Source organism: Sinocyclocheilus anshuiensis, unplaced genomic scaffold (assembly GCF_001515605.1).
Source record: "Sinocyclocheilus anshuiensis isolate Anshui unplaced genomic scaffold, SAMN03320099.WGS_v1.1 scaffold1230, whole genome shotgun sequence".
Taxonomy (NCBI): Eukaryota; Metazoa; Chordata; class Actinopteri; order Cypriniformes; family Cyprinidae; genus Sinocyclocheilus; species Sinocyclocheilus anshuiensis.
In genome coordinates this window covers 802,994-821,045 of record NW_015558637.1, presented here as the reverse complement: position 1 = coordinate 821,045, position 18,052 = coordinate 802,994, and the positions used below count along the sequence as shown (strand labels likewise).

The window sequence follows — 18,052 nt, the reverse complement described above, 5'->3', positions numbered from 1 at the left end:
GTGAGATGCTAACGGTCTAATCAGATTCAATGATCTGTGCTAAGCTACAGCTAAAAGTGCTACCGCCAGACCCGGAGATCGGCTGAATGGATTCGAAAACGGTAAAACTCAACTGTTTAACTTTAAAAATGAGCCTATTTTCAAAAATAGTGGAGTGGTCCTTTAATGCAGTGGCATCAATATAGACCGTTCGCATGTTCCCTTCTAAAGAATAGCTAATATTGGATATGTGGCTTTGTATGGTTGTAGTCAGGGTTTTTCCTTAAATATTGTTACTTTTGCCCTGGTTTCAAAGTTTACAGCCTTGCTTGCTTCTCGATGTGTTTCTAGACTGGAATAATTTGGTTAACTGGTAATTCTGTGGTTCACATTATGTCAGTAAAACCTTATAGACAAGGCTTTCTGATTTAAGGTTTCAAATCGACTCGGGACAAGCACAGATCTGTTAATCGAACATATTCAGATTCAGCAATGTGCAATCAATCTAATATAAAATCCCACTGATTATATGACAGTATTGTATTTCTTTCATTTAATAAAGGATATTTAAGAAAATATGCTACTGTCAGATTTTAAATCCTGTTTGTATTAAAGGGATGTTAAAAAAAAATTGTAGTTCTGTCATCATTTACTCACCCTCATGCCGTACCAAAATAATAATATATTTTGAACAAACTGAATGGCTAAACAATCTGTCTATATAGTACAAGTCAAAACAACACTGAATCTCATTGATTTTGACTGGACATTTAAATGTATGGACAAAAAAAAAAAAGTTCTGCGTTCAACTGACACAAGAAATTCATACAGGTTTGAAACAACTCGAGGGTACACTGAAAAAAAAATTAGGCATAGAAACAGTTTTGACTCAGAAATTGCTAGTAAATATCACAAACAACTGCAAAGAAACGGCAAGTAACACATTTAATTAAATGTTAAATTTTGAAGTGGAAAACCTGAAAATAGTATATTCTTGTAAAACATACTCCAATACAGTTTTATTCACAACTTCCAAAAATAATTTTTTACAGTGCAAGTAAATAATGATAAAATTTTCATTTTTGGTTGAAATCTTTAACGCAACCGATGTTACAAGATTATAGTGTTGTGCTTTGCTTTACAAATATATTTGATCACAATCATGTGAATAATTAGCAAAAATCCAAATCATTGGGTCAACAAGTGACACTGAACATTCAATTAAAATTGTGATCTGCAACAAAACCATTCATATGATGACTCGGCCCATTTGTTTCTAAACTAAACTAATCCCTTGGCTCCAAATGCCAGTTAGTGCTGTTCTGCATTTCTCTTTCAATAAATCAATTAGATTTTTTTTTTCCATGTCTGTGAAAACTCGTTGTGACAGCGGCATTGTTCTGAAGTATTCACCAATCTGTGTTGAGTGTCATTTGCTCGCACTCCTTGCCACATGGCACATACTTGCTGTAAATTCCATTCCAATTCTGTCAGACACTGCCTAACCCCAGTGACCTCATTGCTCCACCTCTTCTGCTGCAGCTGTCACCTTTCACTTACACTCTCTAGTGATGCTACTATAGATATGTAAATAATGTCCCTCCACTCAAGCATCAGTACAGCAATCTGAAATTAAGTGCTGTCCACATATTTATCTGTTCTCACCGGGATTGTTTACTTGAGGGCTTTTGCTCCTAGAGATTTTTAAAAAGGATAGTTCACCCAAAAAATTAAAATTTCATCATTTGCTTGCCATCATATTTTTCAAAATCTATGACTTTTCATCTTGCTGTGGAACATAAAAGGATATTTTGAATGTATTTATCTGTTTATTTGTTTGTTTTACATACAATGAAAGCCAGTGAGGTCCAGTGTTGTTTTGGACAAAAAAGAAAAAAAAATTAAAACTTAAATGGAAAGATAGAAAATGTATAAAAATGTAAGATATTAATAAAAACTATAATAGTAGGCTATCTCAATGATACTATAATAACTGATTCAAAAGTTAATAAATAATAATTAAATACTAAAGTAATACTGAACAATAATGAGTGAGATGAATCAAAAATAAGTGTATTAAGAAAGTTAATTATGATATCATGCTGACCTCAAAAGTAACTTGTTACAAAAACCAACCCTCATATTTGTTTTCATGCATTTAATTCATTTAATTTCCCTTTGTGACATACAAAGTCAGGTTTTGCTTCAGTTTGGTGTCATTTCACAAGGGCAGGGAACTCTGTTAACCAGCAAACAGAGGAAGGAATTATTTGTTGAATTCTGTAGCTTGTAAAAGACAAGAAGACAAGAGGAATGAAATAAAGAGCCAAGAAAGATAGATGACTCAGAGACTGTGGGAAGAGTCTGATGAAATTAGTACTTGCTTTGGATAGTGTGAAAGAGGGCTTCTGTTCGAGTCATTTGCATCACCGAGTGGGCTGATTGCTGCTGAATCATCCACTTTTCATAATGCCTACTTTTTTTGATGCCAACACTTATGAAGTCAGTAGGTATTTTACTGTGTCTCTGGAGCACTGACTGTCTGGTTTCCACATCCTGTTTCTCTCATTTGCTTATGTTAGGCCCCTACCAGTGATTTCTTTGCTTTTTTTTCCACTCTCACCCTCTATATCTGCATAAACCGCTATCAAGTTTTTCAGGTTTTTTAATGGATTCGTCCACCAAAAAAAAAAAAAGAATTTTTTCCCATCATTTACTCTCCTTTGTTTTTCCATACAATGAAAGTGAATGGTGCACAAAGCTGACGTTTTGTGTTTCACCGAAGTCAATCAGTCATACATGTTTGGAACAACATGAGGGTGAGTAAATGATGACATAATTCTTATTTTTAGGCGACCTATCCCTTTAAAATCTTAACTTTTTGTCCTGTAGTTTCAGCAGAAGCAGATCTAAAGCAGATGTATGCGGTTCTTGTGAAGGATAGCGACCATTAGAATTGCACAATATAGCTAATTTCTTATTGGACAACCAGGTATGTGATACTCTCTCTTGACGTTCTCTCATTCACATTTCCTACATCTCTACCCCTTGATCTTTCCCTCCGCCTGTCCTTTCTCAGCCTGTGAGTGATGATAAGAGACAACCAAGCAGTTAACACAGCACTATTATTCAACACTACAGCACCTCCAGTGTTTGTATCTGGGCCATATTGCAATAGCCTTTATGGACAGGAGAGGGAGCTAAGAGCTCATAAAACTTCCCACAGCACTAGCTCTGTGCCAAACATACTTGGTTGTCTTGTCATCTCCTAAATCACGATATCCACATATGAGACATTTCTGCTGCTTCTGCACCATTATGCGTGCAGTATTTATCACTCTCTGAGCTGTACGGTCTGACAGCGGTGAAACTGCAGACAATGGATTGCAGCCTGAGCATAAAACATTGGTCCCGATGTACTTTCTGATAATGCTCAGGTGATTTTGGGGTTATCACTTTGCTATTGTGTGACGGAACCGAACTGTTCTGCACTTCAGGCCACCACCACACACACAGAAACTAAATGTGCTGAGTTCACAGGGACAGACGACAGTCTCCCACTGTGATTGTCATCTCTAGAGCGATTTACAGGACATTGAGACAGGGGTATTGTGTGCCAAGAAGAACCTAACATACAGAATTCTATTAAACTGTTTAAATGATAAAAAAGCACAATGGTCATGAATCTGCTGTTTGGGTTCTGGAGCACCACATAAATTGACATCTGTGCTCTATTAAATATAAAAGTTCCAAAAGGGGAAATTTTTTTTGTTTGTTTCCCCAAATAATCTTTCTGTGAACCATTTTTAGTGTGAAGAATATTTTAATACCCTCTTGAGGAATGGAAATGTTCCATGAATGTTAAAGGTTCTTCATGGAACCATAGATGCCAATAAATAATCTTTATTTTAAAGAGTGTAGAATAACTTTTTTCCAATATAAAGAACCATTTGTGAATTGGAAATGTTCCATGGATATTAAAGTTTCTTCATGGAACCATAAATACCAAGAACCTTTATTTTTAAGAGCCTGTAAAGAACATTTTGTGGAATTGAAAGATTCCATGAATGTTTAAATGTTCTTCATGGAATCATGCCAATAAAGAACCTTTATTTTTTACCTCTTAAAGGAATAGTAAAAAAAAGAAAACACTCATCATTTCCATGTTTTGTGGAATATAAAAGCTCATTTGAAAAATGTTCGCTTTTTTGGTCATTTTGATGGAAATCAATAGTAACCAAAACTATTTGGTTACCAGCTTGCTTCAAAATATCTTCTTTTGTGTTCCACAGAAGAAAATAAAGTTATACAGATATGGAACAAAATGAGGCTGAGCAAAAGATGACAAAACTGTAAATGTGGGGGTAAACTATCCATAAAAAATTGACAAGTTATTGTAATGCAATATTGCTTATAGGGTTTTCTTAAATTGGAGGGTTTGTTGTGACCAGCTGCTCATCCTGAACTTTTCTTGAACCCATGAGAACTAGGGTACCTCAGCAGTGTACTCTCCTTATCTCTTTTCCTAAGTGCTCACTGGCTTGGAAGGCTCTGATGATGCAGCTCCAAAAGACACTCTGATAAACACCATGTTGCCTCTGTTGCCATGGTGTCCGGCTGTGCATGGGTAGAGATGCTAGTACTAGCTATGCAAGTTACAGACACATTGTAATGCATTAGAGTAGTGTTATGCTTAAGACACACATCAATTTTGACACCTTGGTATATTTGGGTATGGTATGTGAAAATGGCATATGAAGTCCTGCCGTGCTTTGGGGGTTCTCAAAATGAGAAGTAAAAAACTAGAAAAAGTAGAAAGGCTTAGAAATATCAGTTGAAGCTTTTCAAAGCAGACATCCCCCACTTTGTTCTTATGCAGCACTTGCTCCAGCTGCAAGTTATACCACGGCACAACTGTGTCTTTAAATCCTCTCCTAGTGCACAACGATGACATCATCCTCTAAAAACACATTACGTCACCCCTTTCTTCTCATAGCTCCCCCCTGCTCTCCCCCCGTTTTATTGGCGTTTATCAATGCAGAAGCCCTCCTTGTCGCCTGGTTTATTGGTGGAGAAGTCACCGGTGTCTGTTTTTTATTGGCTTGCAGCATTTATGTCTGTGGCCTCCGCCACTGAAAGGGGCTCCTCGGCTCAAGTCGCGTCGCGGGTAATTTGGTTTTCCTCAAGCGCACGCACTACTTCATACTTCTTCTTACGTCAAGGCAAGCTTCTTATTATGATTATCTCATGACTAGATATAAAATATAGGCTACATCACAAATTATTTGCATTTTTGTAGAAGAAAGGTTTTCTCCACCGAACGAGTTATAGGGTGTCTGAGCAGAGTTTGAACCCTTTCCAAATGCAGTCAAAGTAAGCCTGGTGGTGTTACAAAATAGGCTACTATTTTTACTTTTTTAAATATAAATGTTTCGACTGCATTTTCAGATGTTTCAGTAGCTAAACATAAGTTAGTTCGTTGTTATAGTAAGTTAGTGTGCGCTAAATATGAACAAACGCACAGAAATAGTCTGTGAAAGGAATGGCCTTGCACACTCGTGCGCTTTCAGATATCGGACGGGAAAATAGCTTATAGCCTAGCCTAATTATAAATGTAAAAATCCTGTGTTTTGTTTAAAATGTCTGTAAGATGTTTAACGGTTAGCTAGCTATGCTAGATGTGACAAAAGACAATTTAAGATGCACTAGAGGAACATACTGTGCAGAGCTGACGGAGATTTCTATTAAACGTCGAGCATCATTAAGTCTTTATATAATATATACTTTATATTTGCACCAATTTGACCACTCGTGTAATAGGCTACTCAAGTGTGTTCTTGGAAAATGTGTACCCAGCTAACAAAAAAGGTCCCCAGGACGTCCTCCAAATGGCCTCTGCGAACGTCCCCCGGACGTCATTTTTGCATTTTTCATTCTAATATCGCAGTTAAAAAAAGGGATTTTGTTTTAAGGAATAATAGCCTACCCTTTAAAATCCAATATGGGTTTATATTTTAGTTTCATTTTGTCAACTCTTTGTCTGAGTTACAAGGTGTCAGGCCTGATGATAAAAGGCCACGCATGGGCGACTGTATTTTTCAAGTGTTGTAATGGAAATGGCAGATGAGGGAAGAAACGGACGTTCGCAAACGTTACAAAGCGGACGTACTGCGGACCTAAACGGACGTTCGGAACGTCCGGGGGACGTCCCCTGTTTGCTGGGTAGCCTATATTTAAATAGAGATTTTTAATAAACATTTTGGTTCATAGAGTTTTGCTAGAAAATTATTACGTGGACAAGCGGATTTCGAAAAGGAGTAGCCTAGATGCAAAATATTATTTTACTCTAAACACCGTTATCGTCAAATTAACATTTTAAAACCCAATAAAAGCCGCACTTCAGTGATGATGCAATGAAACGCTGAAAAAATGACGTGATAATTGTTAACTAGTGCGGATGGTTTGAGAGGCGCAATACTGAAAACAGCCGGTAGAGGGAGGGGATGTGGCGACACAGAGAGAGCAAGAGCGGACCGACTGATGAAGTTCTTAGTGGTACCCAGCCAGCGCTGAACTATTTGGACCATTTGCCCATGAATGCTCGTGCATCGCTCTTAAAATAACACGTTCATCCTCTTATGTGAGGAAAGGTGCTGGACCGTACATTTACAGACATGATATCACTGTTACAGCTGCCCTAGAAACAGATCGCGTTTGTGCTGGCTGTGGTGGTGAAGCAGGCGTGAATGTTTCAAATAAAAGATATCCTTTCTATGGCTTCCAGATTTCAACCAAAAAATTACATTTTTAGTGACTAGTATCAGTTTTATGTATGCCCAATCATGCTGTTTTTTTTAAATGAACAGAATAAAACCTAATCTTAAATTGCAGTGACCAGTAAGTGACCAGCAATTCACGCTCTTTTATTACTATGCAATGTAAACTGTAACTGACCGTCGAAGAACTGTGAAAGCCGGCCATTGTCCTCACTGCCATTGTATGACTGGCTGAGGTACCTCACGTGATCCAAGTGATTAGCCATTACGCTTTTCTAATGGTACGTAATACAGACCCTCTTATCTCCCAATAAGAAGACAATCTCTGTTTCTAGTGAGTCTGAAGACCTTAATTTGTTTAATTGAGGTTGGAGCTAAACTGTGCTGGACACTGGCCCTCCAGTAACAGGTTTAGACACACACTCCTGACTTAAAGATACACTATGTAACTTTTGTTGCTCTCCCGGGTAATAAACAAAACTGCATGCGTCTTGTCTTGTGGAGGAACATTGTAGCCTTAGCTGCTTCTCTCAATTTATGTACGAGTCACACAGGTACTGGGCTACTCCACAGTGGTCTAAAATAGTCAGAATATAAACACTTGTTATAGGCATACCATGGTGATTCAGGACAAGACAAAAACACGTTTTGGAAGATGGATTCATGCTGTACTCAGTCTTATCATATAATTTCGTAAATTTTGAACAAAAAAAGTTACAGTGCACATTTAAAAATAACAGCAAGTAGGTTTGGAATGAGTGAGTAATGAGTGAGTAATGACAGATTCATCACTTTTAATTCCTCATGTTGGGCAAATACATTTCTAGGACCATCATTATCAACGTATCGAGGCCACATCAGAGAAAAAAATGTTTTAACCATGTAATATATCTAATAGTTTAGTAGAAATCTTGCTAGAATAGATTTCATTGATTGCAGTGTCTTCAAAGAGATTGGCCCAGGAATGGATTTTTCTCTTCAAGGCATAACCTGTGTGAACAGCAGACAATTTAGCTTCCCTCTCTGAGGAGTGAGTGGAGGGAAGAGCGCTTAGACAGTAATGCAGGTAGCATGCCCACAGGAGCATCTTAATTAGAGGAGGGAGGGAAAGAGAAAGAGAGAGAGAGAGACTGGGGTTGTCTGTGGCTAGGTGTAACGTTTGCTCGCTTGGTGCCGTCGTTACATGTGTGAGGAAGAGGAAGGGGGGAGGCTGATAACTGGGCGAATTCGGCACCCGAAAGCGCTGCGCTCCGATGGGGTCGACAGGGATGAAATGATGATGATTATGATGATGTCTAGCGGTTACTCTCGACGATGACAACGGTGAGCGGTGCATATTTCAGCATCGCATGTATTTTCTTAGATATGCATGTCTGTGTTTGTGATATCGCCCAGCTGTGGAGATGAGGAGGGGGATGGAGGACTTTGGAGGAGGGGGCGAGGCGAAAGGATGGGAGGAAGAGAATAAAACAGCAACATTTGAAGAAATGACACGATTAGTTGTTCGTTAGACTAGTTAAAATGTAATCATTTCCTTTCGACGGCATGTCCTGTCGCTTATCTGCAGAAGAGAGACGGCACATATATCATGGTGGAGCGAGCGGCAGAGGAATACGTCAACCAGCCCAGTTTACACTAGAACGCTGAGCGGCGTTTGGGCGAATTGCGAACGGAGCGGTGCTTATTTTTTTATTCTTTTCATCGAGCCATTCATGTTAGTACGGAATAAACAAGATCAGCAGCATCCACCCGTTTCTTCCTTACTGCGTGTCGACAGCGTCCACGGAAACACAAAAAGCGCTGCCCGGCTACATGATCGTTACACACCATGAATTTCATTTCCGTACATCATGCGCATCCATTAGCCTCTTGACTAATGTGCTTTACAGAGCCTGTTTAGAGAAGCAAATATACCGTAAAGGCGAACGGAAAATAAAAGCCGTGCGTTGTGCTATTAGGAATCGGCTGCGGTCTGTGTTGAAGGGAATTTGAAATAGGTGTGTGTCGGAGAAAGAGGGAGGGAGCCAGAGAGACGGACGGACGGACAGACGGGCAGACAGAGAGACAAAACAAATGGAACTGGGTGTAGATTTGAATGTTCTGCATGACAGTCGCGGAAACGAGGCGGATACATTGTGTTTATTCGCCTCGACGTCGTTAACATTCAAGACAGGGAGTATTTAGCACGATTTGTGGCCTGTGCGAGGAATCACTGCTCTATTGATTCGTCCAAATTCCTGTGTCGACATTCACTGGAACAGGACGCTCTTTCATGCTATTCCCAGATTTCTGTGACGGGGAAACCCGATGGTTACAATGTTATTTTTAGTTTGATGCTCCCCAATGTGTCTGCCACCATCTAGTGCTGAGTCCTGTGTCGAAGAGCCGAGTGATTTCAGTGCTAACTCCATGTCTCTCACTCAGTGCTTTTACATGCACAGGAATATTCTGATGTGAATCAGAATTTGGTCATATTGTGATTATGCAAGGGTCATGCCAACACATTGATCGCCATAACCAGATTAATCCAGTGTTTTGGTTTCTGGAAATCTTAATTAGATAGCATATGCTTGTATTATTAAGATTTGTGGGTCATATTCGGAATATCGACTTTAACTGTACATTCTTTTTTATCTACGTCCAAGCAAAGGTAATTTGTGATATCAGATATAAACAACTCAAAATCTCAGAGAAATTAAACACTTTTTCTTTTCTAATGAAGATTAAATAAAATTGAAAGAATAATCATGGCTTATATTTGTAAGAGTCTCGTGACTTATATTTCGCAAATCATAGCTCCTGTGTTGGGATATGAACGATATTTCATGAGCTGATTAAATTACTCTTCAAAATGACTAAAATGCATGGTGCACTATAAATGGCTCAAGCAAACAGAAAAATGTTCAGGATATGCTGATATGTCACTATTTCTGGAGCATATGGAAATCTGTTTTCAGAATAAAGGCTTACCTGAATCAGAAAGTTATGTGCATGTAAATGATGTCACTGTCAAGATGGGCATATTACTTTTAAGCATTACTGTTTTTTATTTAGTGTCTTTAATCATAATATGTTTTAAAGCTTTAAATGACAGTCAACAGTAACCCAACAGCACAGATCATTCCCCACTTATCTATCCCAGTGCTATGACAACTTGTATTACAACATTTAATGCATTAAATGTCTGCATTGAAAGCATGTTTTATTAGTAATTGCAAAAGTAAGATATCATAACAGTTGTGTTTCACCTCTTTCTGTCCGAAGCCTTTTTGGTTTTGTTTATTGTGTTATTTTCTCCATGTGTACTGTCCCCCTATTCCCTTTTTTTGTGATGGTATCCCAAGAGTCAATAAAAGTGCTATTGTAAAACAGTCTACTGGGAAACTTGCTGTTTTAAAATGGTTTACTCAGAGACTATGAATTCACTGGATTTGATGTATAATGCTTTATTTCTTCATGTCTTGCCCAGCTTTGACCATTTGTGTTAATGTCACTCTCCTTTATTTTCCTCTTCAGCTCTCCTTTACTTGAAGTTCGAACCCATTGGGTAGAAGACTCTCCTCCATGCCCACCCTTCCTTTTACCCAATCCAGTCCCTGTGACCCAGTGACTTTCCCCTCCTACTTTCTCTTGCCACTTTTGTCCCACCTGAGACCACGTCCTGCTGCTCCACCCAAACGCACCCAAGCCAAGGATTTTGAACAGCACATACTAAGAGCCAATCAGGAGCCTTGAAGCCATTCAGGAAATAGCAACACAACTCATGAATCTACCTGAGCGCTGAGGAAAAAATAAAGTAAAAGCTGTGGATAATAAACTCATTGTCAAGAAGACAGCTCTGACAGTACATGTCCACCCTTGAAGAAGAGCACAGCAATTAGGAGATTCCTCCAAGAAAGCTTGAATAGAGGGTGAATTCAAACAGACACTAACTGAGGGACAGGATATAGAGGAAAAGAAAGAGAGAACAAATGCACGCATAATATAACATATCTGCAATACTCACATTCCCACACACATTGCAGACTGTTAAGGCGCACGTTCTTAGACCACATGCTGCACCATCCTAAACACCTGCATATGAATGACAAGTTGTTTATCTGTGTGCCGTAGGCTCTCAGGCACGCAAACACAGTCAGATTCGCGGTCCCACACTGTGATCCTCGCAAATTCCTCTTTTTGTGAGAGAGCGGCTGCTAGAGAGTCTCAGAGAGACCCAGGAGAGTCTCGGCACGGCACAGCTACGTCTGCGAGAGCTGGGTCACGAGAAGGACTCGCTACAGAGACAACTCTCCATCGCACTGCCACAGGTACGCATAAGGGGTCCTGTATGTGTGTTTAAAACATTATTTGAAGTTGCAAGAGATTCATAATGTGAATATTCGTAATTATATTGATTTATTGTGCTCCTGTAATTTAAAATCATAAATATCATCTTCGTTTGGAGTACATTTACATTTACATTTACATTTAGTCATTTTGCAGACGTTTTAAAGGAGTAACATGTTTTAAAGGAATACCTGGGGGTCAGTCAAAGTTACATGTATGCTCAAATGACAGCATTTGTGGCATAATATTGATTACTACAAAAAAATTATTTCTGCTTCTTTTATTAAAAAAAACTAAGCAAAAACTTAGTGAGGCACTTACAATGGAAGCAAACGGGGCCAATCTGTAAACATTAAAATACTTATTTATAATTTTTTTAAAGAAACACAAAAACACAAGATGTGCACAATTGATTTAATGAGTGTTTGAGTTAACATGATTTTAGTATGAAAAGTCTTAAGTTATATCCAATTTTACAATGTTCCCATGACAGCACAACATCACAAACAAACAAATGTCTACAAAAAATATGATTTAAATAGATTTACAGTACTGATCAAGTAATACACAAGTTTTAACAGAGGAATTGATGTAAGTGCTTTCGCAAAATTATAGCTTTAAAATTGGTCCTGTTGTCTTCCATTGCAAGTTTCTTGCTAAAATAGCTACATTTTGGGGGCAAAAAAGGTCCATTGTCTGTTGTCAGTAGCCTAGCTATGTATAAAGCACAGTTCGCACAGAAGTCACTTTCTAATCAAGCAGCTTCCTGTTTGGTCAGCACAGCGAATGCACGTGACCAACCTGAAAATGAGCAAAATCTGCATTCATGTTTTTCACCCTTGTGCAAAATTCACGAGGATTCTTATTAAAACTATTTTGCTCACAAATTGGATATGGGCCACACCATAACAATTATTTTTTTTAAGATAAGGGCTGAAACAGTTTTTTTTATATATAATTATTTTGGTGATAATTATGACACAAATGCTGTCATTTGAGCTTAAAGGGGGAATTACTGCTGGAAAGATGGCTTTTAATAAAACTTGGCTGTTTATGCAGTAGAAATGCGAAACATTTTTAAAATCTGTGATACATGACTAGAGAAAAAGTGCTGATGTTCCCTTTTGCCAAGAAGTTCAACACCCATAATGCACTTTTGATTTTGACGTCGCCTCTATGGACCTGACTGTCTGTGGACGGGAATATGAAAATGCACAATCTGTAGTTTTAACAAAAGCTCTGGAGCTGTTAAAGGTCTTGAGGTCTTGGAGGTTATGGAGCTGGCTTTTGCTGAATAATCACTGATAATCTGGGTGCACGTAACACAGAGCTTATCCATTAACTTGGATTGAACCTGGAATATTCCCTTAAGAATTTGGACTGAAAAGTTTGCATGGAAAAACAGGTCACTGAGATGAACCATGTCTGATGATGAGCTGCCAGTGAAGTATAAGTAATGTCACACACAGACAGATGTAAAGAATTTGAAAGAGTCAGAACTAAGCTTGTCTGGTTAGTGTCATGTCCTTTGTTTGCATTGGGCAGTCTGTAATTATATCTGTCTGATTTGGCTGACATTTAAGCTAATCTTTATCTTCTATATTGCTGTGGGCTTTTCTTTTCAGGTCTTGAACTGTTTTGTCTCCTCTGATCTAATTTAAGGTGTTCTACATATATTTTTGAGATTATATGCTTATCTATGATTCTGTGACTTGTTTTAGGCAAGGTGGGACAATATATTTTTGATTGTTGAAGAGTATAATCTTTTGAATCTTTTGTTGTTTCATTTGTAGATTTTGTCAAATAATGACTTTGAATCCTTTAATGACATCATAGCAGCTTAAGGTGAGGTAATGAGCTTGGCCAGTGGATAAATCTGTCAGGCATTGCAGTTGTATATGGGGTCAGAACAGTATTAAAATGAATATATTCACAAATGCATAACTTTATTCAAATTCACAAAATGTGTTCATGAGTTTTTCAAATTATTTTATATTACAAATAGATTTTTGGATCTGCATTTACAAATCTTCACATTATGGTTGTCACCTTAGATTTGTGTTCATGTATACATTTCACAAATGATTGACTCAAGTAAGGTGACCCAAGTAATCTTTTCTCTGCAGTATGTCTTTTTATGGGAGAGTTGTGCCATGTTTAAATGTTACAATTACACAGAAACAAAATTAAAAGTAATACTTTTAGTTTAGTGATTTAAGTCACTCACTTCGTTGCTGGCATCCTTGCTGCCTGTCACATTATATTTAGTGCTCAAAGACATATACGTACACTGCAAAATTTGGAGAGTGACAACCACTTTGATTTGTAGTAAAGTGAATCCTCTAAGTTATGTTGTGTGTACAAAATAAAGGAGTCGCTTCTAATATCCCAAACTCTCTGGACCTCTATGTTCCTAGTGGAGAGAGAAAAAAAAGTTGCTCTTTGCATAATGTGTGGATTTAATTTCAGCATAACATCACTCCTTTTCCATTAAAGCACTTTGTACAGAAGAGACAGACAGCATTGAGTCACAGAGTTGAACTTAACTGTATTGTTAAAAGTCTTTTCCGTCATCATCCGTTTTGTCTTGTTGTACAGGTAAATAAAACAAAATACCTTTTTAACAAAAATAATTTTTGACGTCTAAAGAAAATATACTTGTAAGAATGAATTTGTGAATCAAAACCTGTCAGAAAAGTCACAATTCCAAGGCGACCCACAAATGTGTGGCAATTTGCAAATGCAGATTGAACAATAAATTATTAAATGCAAAAACATTGAACAATTTGTCAGAGCATTTGTATGTTTATGAATCATGTTTTGTTCATGTGAATTAGATTTATGATTCTGTATTTGTGAACTTATTCCTTTTTATACAGTTCTAACACCATATTTGTCTACCAATTAAAGATCAACGTCTGTATCACTGGAAACATTTTGGGACCGACTGCCACCAACATATGGCTTGAAATATGGGAATGACTGGATATTTAAGGGGCATAGCAACACAGAGAGAGGGAGAATCAATATATCGCTATCTTTCACACACAAACATATGCAAACACTCTGAAATAAGCAGACACATATTCAGAGCAGTGATACATTAAGCAGGGTTCAGTCGGCGCATCCCATCAGTGTTGGGCGTATGAGAGAAAAACGAATTGAGAAAGAGACAAAAGCTGAAAAAGAGGATGTAAAGCCATTGTTGAGGTCCTTTGTGTCAGTGGAGCCGTAGTGGGAGCTTGAATGAGAGAGAAATAAGGCAGGACATTGTCACGCAGTTGTGTTTGGCATACTTTTGCCAAACATAATTCTAGTCCAATCTCAGCAAGGTACATTTCCAGAATGCCAAAGTCCTATGGGCCCACTGAGTTACCATCTGTGTACCACTATACCACTCCTAAGCTCAGCCCCCCCACTCCTCCTTTCCTCTCCTCCTCCTTGCTCCAGCTTCTTTCCCCTATTTTTGCATGTTGGCAGAAAGTGAAGCAGTTAGATATAGACAGGATGGAGACGTGACCCACCAAACACATTCATCATGAAGGAAAGGAAACATGATTGGCCGATTTGAGCTCAGAAGGTACATGCAACGTGATTGGTGCTTTGCTTGTTAAAGGCCTTTTGATTGGGGTTTGGTTTGCATTGCGGAGGGAATGTGATTGCTTAGTAAGATTGTCTCGGATTCAAATCGCCTTATGTTTTTCTTGAGTCGCTGACTTGATTGATCCGGGATTTGATTCACTTTTAGGTTAAGTTATTAGTGGTTCTTTACGTCATCTCGCAAACATATTCAGCATCATCTAATAAAAATCCCAACATCTGCTGTGCATTTAAGTAAGTGGACACACAAAGTACATAATTACACATGCAATAGCAATTTTGTCTGCGTAAGACAGGGAAGCTGTGTCATGCGTGATTCTTGAGGAAGGTACCCGATCACATATAGGCGGCTGGAAAAAGATGGTGTGGCTTTAGGCTCGCAGTGGCAGCCGTGTGAGGCCATATGTCATCTTACACAACATGGTGCTATGAAGACCTTACACCCGAGAGTTGCTCATTGGAGTGTTCAGAATGTGGACTTTGTCCGCTGTTCACACAGAAGCAATAAAAGTAACAAACTCTGATTCAGTCCCACACGCACACAAACGCGGGTTGGTTGTACGATACCAACGTTTGGGCATTTATGATACCAGCCTCTGTTAACTCGGTAACTAATCAACAGCCTTGTATTACTGATGAAATGATGCTGCGATGTCAATAAATGAAATAGTTCAGTGTCAGTAATTTGCATAATCTCATGTTTTTTAAGTTAATGTATTAACACATTCAGTTGTTGGATTCGGCAGTTTGTTTGCAAAATGTATATAAAAAGAGGCAAAGAGCTGAATTTTTGCAACACTGCTCACACATGCTGTAGTAGGCTATAACAAAAACATAACTGCAACAAAACACATGGGAAGTCCAAACGAACTCTGAACTCAATGCAAATGTGCAATAATTTAATAATCTTTCTCTACACTTTTGTAACAACGTTTTTTCATCTGCTGTCGTCTGATGGTCGACAGTAATACATTTTAACTTTTGATGATCATTAAATTCTTTATACATAGAGTGTAAATGCCTAATTTTCTTGTGTATCCTATCTGAATAAATTAGATTTATAGATGAAAATTTTTTTTAAGAAATTTAATTTAAACCAGTGGTTATCAACCACCAAACTGCCCAAACTGTTGAACTGTGCTGAATAGCAGTATGTTGTAAGATTTTCATCTAATATTTATATTTTATTTTATTTTATTTTAGCTTGATTTCATCAACAACATTTTTTATAGTTTTAGTTAACAATAACAACCCTTACCAAAATGTAGTATACTTCAAGTTTAGTTTATTAAGTGTACTTAAGTAAAGTTCAAGTATATTTTTAAGTATACTTTATGTAGTAAGTATACAAATATCAGTGTACTAGTAGTAAGTGTACTATTTCAATACTCCTTGGGACTAAATTGGCCCACTTTCTAGTATATAAAAGTATACTTTTAAATATACTTTAAGTATAACAGTAGTTTCTTTTTTTAAACACTTGTATGTGGGTAAGTTTCATGAATAAAAAATAAACAAATAAACAACATTTTGAACTAAAAGCTGAAAAAAAGACTATGAATTGGATTCAGAATGATAATCAAAACGTAGATGGCGTCGATCAACACCCCAAAGCTTGACGGTCATTATTACCTCTTCATCGGTCTACATTTTATTCCATAAGGTTACACAGTTTTGATGCTGTTTTATGTCTGATGATCGTGTTAGAATACATGTGGAAGCATCTGTTGTTTCAGTTTCTTCTTCACTTGTGTTTTTTTGGAAATTCTGTACAGAACATGTGTACTAGCGCCCCCTACCGTATAACAACGAAAACACGGATTCACAAGTATAGCTCAAATATATTTAGACTTTTTCCTCAGTATAAGTCAAGTATACTTAAATGTCATTTTAGTATATTTCTGAGAAGTACATAAAGCCCATTTCTGAGAAGTACATAAAAAAAGCAGACTAAAAGTGTACTTTCCTATTTTTAGTTTAAAAGAAGTATACTAACAGCACACTTGAATAAACTTCTTTTTCATAAGGGAACACTGGCGGATATATATATATATATATATATATATATAGAGTATCTTTCAAGGTTTTGAAATCACTAACCTATCAAACCTAGGCAAATCCAGTGATTATTTTCATCTTCAAAACAGCTGAACTTCTTGTATCAGCCTGCAAACACAACTTTTCAGACAGACTGATAATAAACCCTGTGGGCTCTTACACCTGGTGAAATGGTGTGAAGTCAGCCAATCAGATTAGAGCTTGCCAGATTGAGAAAGTGTATGTTTCAGTTGTGTGTATGCACCGTGTCTCAGACGGTCAGTGAGTCTGTGGGCGGTCCGTGGGCAGGCTGTCTGAAGCCCAGACTACACGGTGGACACATGTATGTGGTGTATGTGTTTATTTCTACATTATGTGTGTGTGGTTTGAGTGATCCGTAAATATATTTCAGGCTGACCACAGCACTGGATACACACTCTTTGCTTTATTTGTGTTGATTGCTAGGAGCCTGTAAAGATCAGAACAGAGTTCATTTTCTGTTGTGTGTGTGTTTGTGTGTGTGAGCAGGAGTTTGCAGTGTTGACCAAAGAGCTGAATGTATGTCGGGAGCAGCTGCTGGAGAGAGAGGAGGAGATTGCTGAGCTCAAGGCGGAGAGGAACAATACACGGGTCAGTAACTCCATAACCATAATCTGTGCGTGTGAAACAGACATCACATCCTCTTTATATCCCCTGCCTGTGTTTGTGGTTTTGTGTTTAGGGTGTTTGTTTTTGATGAAAAGTTTTGGCTGGGGTGCAATATCCCACTCTTACCATAAATATCTATTACCATATATAGACTAGTTTTCACAAAGGCTTTGTCTCAGTAACTAGAGTCAGAAGTACAGTGACATAAATGGATGTTTTCTGTAGCTAGTTCAAAACTCTTCGATGCATCAAATTAAAATTTTCATTTACTTTTTTCATTCCAATTTACCTTTATGTTACTATTGTGGTAGCATGTTATCACAAAAGTTCAACTTGTGTTCAGTGAACAGACTATTTGTCCTGGGAATAATGGTGGAAATATTCAGTCTTTTTTGTAGCCTCTTTGTTGACCTTTTGAGGTTTGAGACTTTTTTTTTTTTTTGGAAAAGAAAATTCTACTTTTATTCAGCAAGGATGAATTAAATTGATATAAAATTACAGTAAAGACATTTATAATGTTCCAAAAAGATTTCTATTTTAAGAAAAATGCTGTTCTTTTGAATTTTTTATTCATCAAAGAATTAATCAAATCAGATCAACAAAGAATCATCAAAGAAAGTGTATCACGGTTTCCACAAATATATTAAAGGGTTAGTTCACCCAAAAATGAAAATTCTGTCATT

The 18,052-nt window shown here is 37.6% G+C and overlaps 1 protein-coding gene across 1 annotated transcript in view; it reads left to right on the top strand.

Annotated features, from left to right (window-relative positions):
* Window positions 1–10,933: 10,933 nt before the first annotated feature.
* LOC107680840 (liprin-alpha-3) overlaps window positions 10,934–18,052 on the top strand; it is a gene marked incomplete at its 5' end in the record, with an annotated part of 37,760 nt that continues 30,641 nt past the window's right edge. The window contains 2 exons of the mRNA XM_016476890.1: window positions 10,934–11,065; window positions 17,250–17,351. Of these exons, the coding sequence (XP_016332376.1) occupies window positions 10,934–11,065; window positions 17,250–17,351 (234 nt within the window). The remainder of the gene's footprint in view (window positions 11,066–17,249; window positions 17,352–18,052) is intronic.